The sequence below is a fragment of the Poecilia formosa genome, unplaced genomic scaffold (assembly GCF_000485575.1).
Source record: "Poecilia formosa unplaced genomic scaffold, Poecilia_formosa-5.1.2 Scaffold48, whole genome shotgun sequence".
Lineage (NCBI taxonomy): Eukaryota > Metazoa > Chordata > Actinopteri > Cyprinodontiformes > Poeciliidae > Poecilia > Poecilia formosa.
The window spans coordinates 2,908,857-2,911,029 of NW_006799987.1; the positions used below are offsets into that span (position 1 = coordinate 2,908,857).

Consider the following 2,173-nt stretch of genomic DNA (forward strand, 5'->3'; position numbering starts at 1 on the left):
TGAAGCTTCAGATACAGAGAGAAGCTTCAGATACAGAGAAGCTTCAGATACAGAGAAGCTTCAGATACAGAGAGAAGCTTCAGATACAGAGAAGCTTCAGATACAGAGAAGCTTCAGATACAGAGAGAAGCTTCAGATACAGTGAAGCTTCAGATACAGTGAAGCTTCAGATACAGTGAAGCTTCAGATACAGAGAGAAGCTTCAGATACAGTGAAGCTTCAGATACAGAGAAGCTTCAGATACAGTGAAGCTTCAGATACAGAGAGAAGCTTCAGATACAGAGAGAAGCTTCAGATACAGTGAAGCTTCAGATACAGTGAAGCTTCAGATACAGTGAAGCTTCAGATACAGAGAGAAGCTTCAGTCTTCGCTCCGTTTCTCTGCTGTTCAGCCGTTTTATGGCAGCAGTTCCAGCTGCAGCGTTCGGGTCATGGGTCCCCTGCTGAGCCATAAACAGGTCAATGTTTTACCCAGACGTAGATCCAAACCGGCTCAGAGGTTTGGGTGACGACGCAGGAAACTACGGCGCCGTATCAGGGCAACTACGAATAAAAAAGGAGTCAATTCCCACCAAAAACTACACAGTTTGGAGACCGATCTCAGACATTTCCTAGAAAAATACATGGATATTTCTGAGCTCCAAAATTAGAAAATATATTTGATAAAGATAAAGAAATTATATAAAAATTGTGCTTAAAAAATAAAGAAAGAAAAGAAAAGAAAGAGAAAGAAAGAACTTGGATGTGTTTTAGTTTGGAAAGTTGAAAATTTGCAAGAGAAAAACTCAGAAACTTTGAGATTAACCTCTGATATTTATTGGAAAAACTTGGAAATTTGTGAGCGCTCACACATTTTTGAGAAAAACTCAGAAATGTAGAGATTAATCACAGAAAAAAAAAACTTGGAATGTTTTCAGTTTGAGAAGTTGAAGATTCGTAACAGAAAAACTTAGAAACTTTGAGCTCACTCTTAGAAATCTTTTTTTTAATTATTTTATGAGGTTAAAAAGTAGAAAATGTTGGACTTCTCAAGGTTAGAAATGTCCAAGATTTTCCCCCCAAAATCTTGGTCCCATGAACATGAGGTCTCATGCTCTCATGTTCTCATCTGAACATGAGAGCAGAAAAGTTGTCCTGTTTCTGTCAGTCGGTCCAGTTTCCTGCCGCATCAGGCAGGAAACTGGACCGACTGGTTTACAGCCTCCATAGTTTCTCTTTAGTCTTCCTGAGAAGACAAACACTTCTGGTTCTGCTGGAATGTTTATTTAAACATTTCAGGCCCGGCCGAGGAGGAAGGCAAATGATTAAACATTAAACTTTCGAGGTTCTGTTCGACAGAAATGTTGATTTTCTAACCCAAGCAGCAGATTGACGCGCGCAGCTGCATAAAATGCCGCTTTTAGTTGAGAAACTCACCTGAGTGGCACAGGTAGAGCGTGATGCTGAGGAACAGCGCGACGTCGTGGACTTCCCACAGCCTGAAGAGCAACATTAGAACCGCAGACCCATCTGATGATCCAATTCTGGATCGGCCCGGTTCCGTACCCTTCGCTGCTCACCTGGTTGTCGCGTTTTCTTGGAAATCGGAGAGAAGAAGCGGAGTTCCGCCTAAGACTGCGCGCTGTTCCTCCTCATACCTGCAGTCAGGTCCACACCCTCCAGACAGGTTGAGCCAGAGATTACACAGACTCCTAAACCGCCCCGGGACCAGAACCAGAACCGGAAGCACTCACCTGGAGGATCGCAGCCCGACGCACCTGGAAAAACGTGCGAAACAGGAAGTGCACACGTATGCAAAACACAAACAGAAAACACGGAGATGACGTTTCAGCGCATCATAAAAGTATTCACACCCCGTGAACACGTTACAATTCAAGGCAAAGTGGGAAGAGCTACGGAGCCCCCTGTAGGACAAACTGCGAAACAACAACAAACATAAACAAGATGGTCTGGTTTCTATCACAAATAAGTTTTGACACTGACACCCACATGATGTTGATAATGTTAACATTTTTGACCGATCCGTCCAATTCTGGTTATAGATGGAGTATTAGAACCAAACTAAGAAATTTAAAAGTCATATTAATATTATGACAATAAAGTCATAATACTGGCAGAATGGAAAACTATTGTAAGAAAAATGTTGCAATAAAAAAACATAGCAATAAAATCA

General features: G+C 41.8%; 1 protein-coding gene across 1 annotated transcript in view; it reads right to left on the minus strand.

Moving 5' to 3' along the window:
• vstm5 (V-set and transmembrane domain containing 5) overlaps positions 1–1,898 on the minus strand; it is a 5,928-nt gene extending 4,030 nt beyond the window's left edge. The window contains exons 1-2 of the mRNA XM_016671714.1: positions 1,734–1,898; positions 1,417–1,637 (exon numbers count right to left, since the gene is read on the minus strand). Coding sequence (XP_016527200.1) covers positions 1,417–1,492 — 76 coding nt within the window. The 5' untranslated portion in view covers positions 1,493–1,637; positions 1,734–1,898. The remainder of the gene's footprint in view (positions 1–1,416; positions 1,638–1,733) is intronic.
• Between the last annotated feature and the right edge of the window lie 275 nt (positions 1,899–2,173).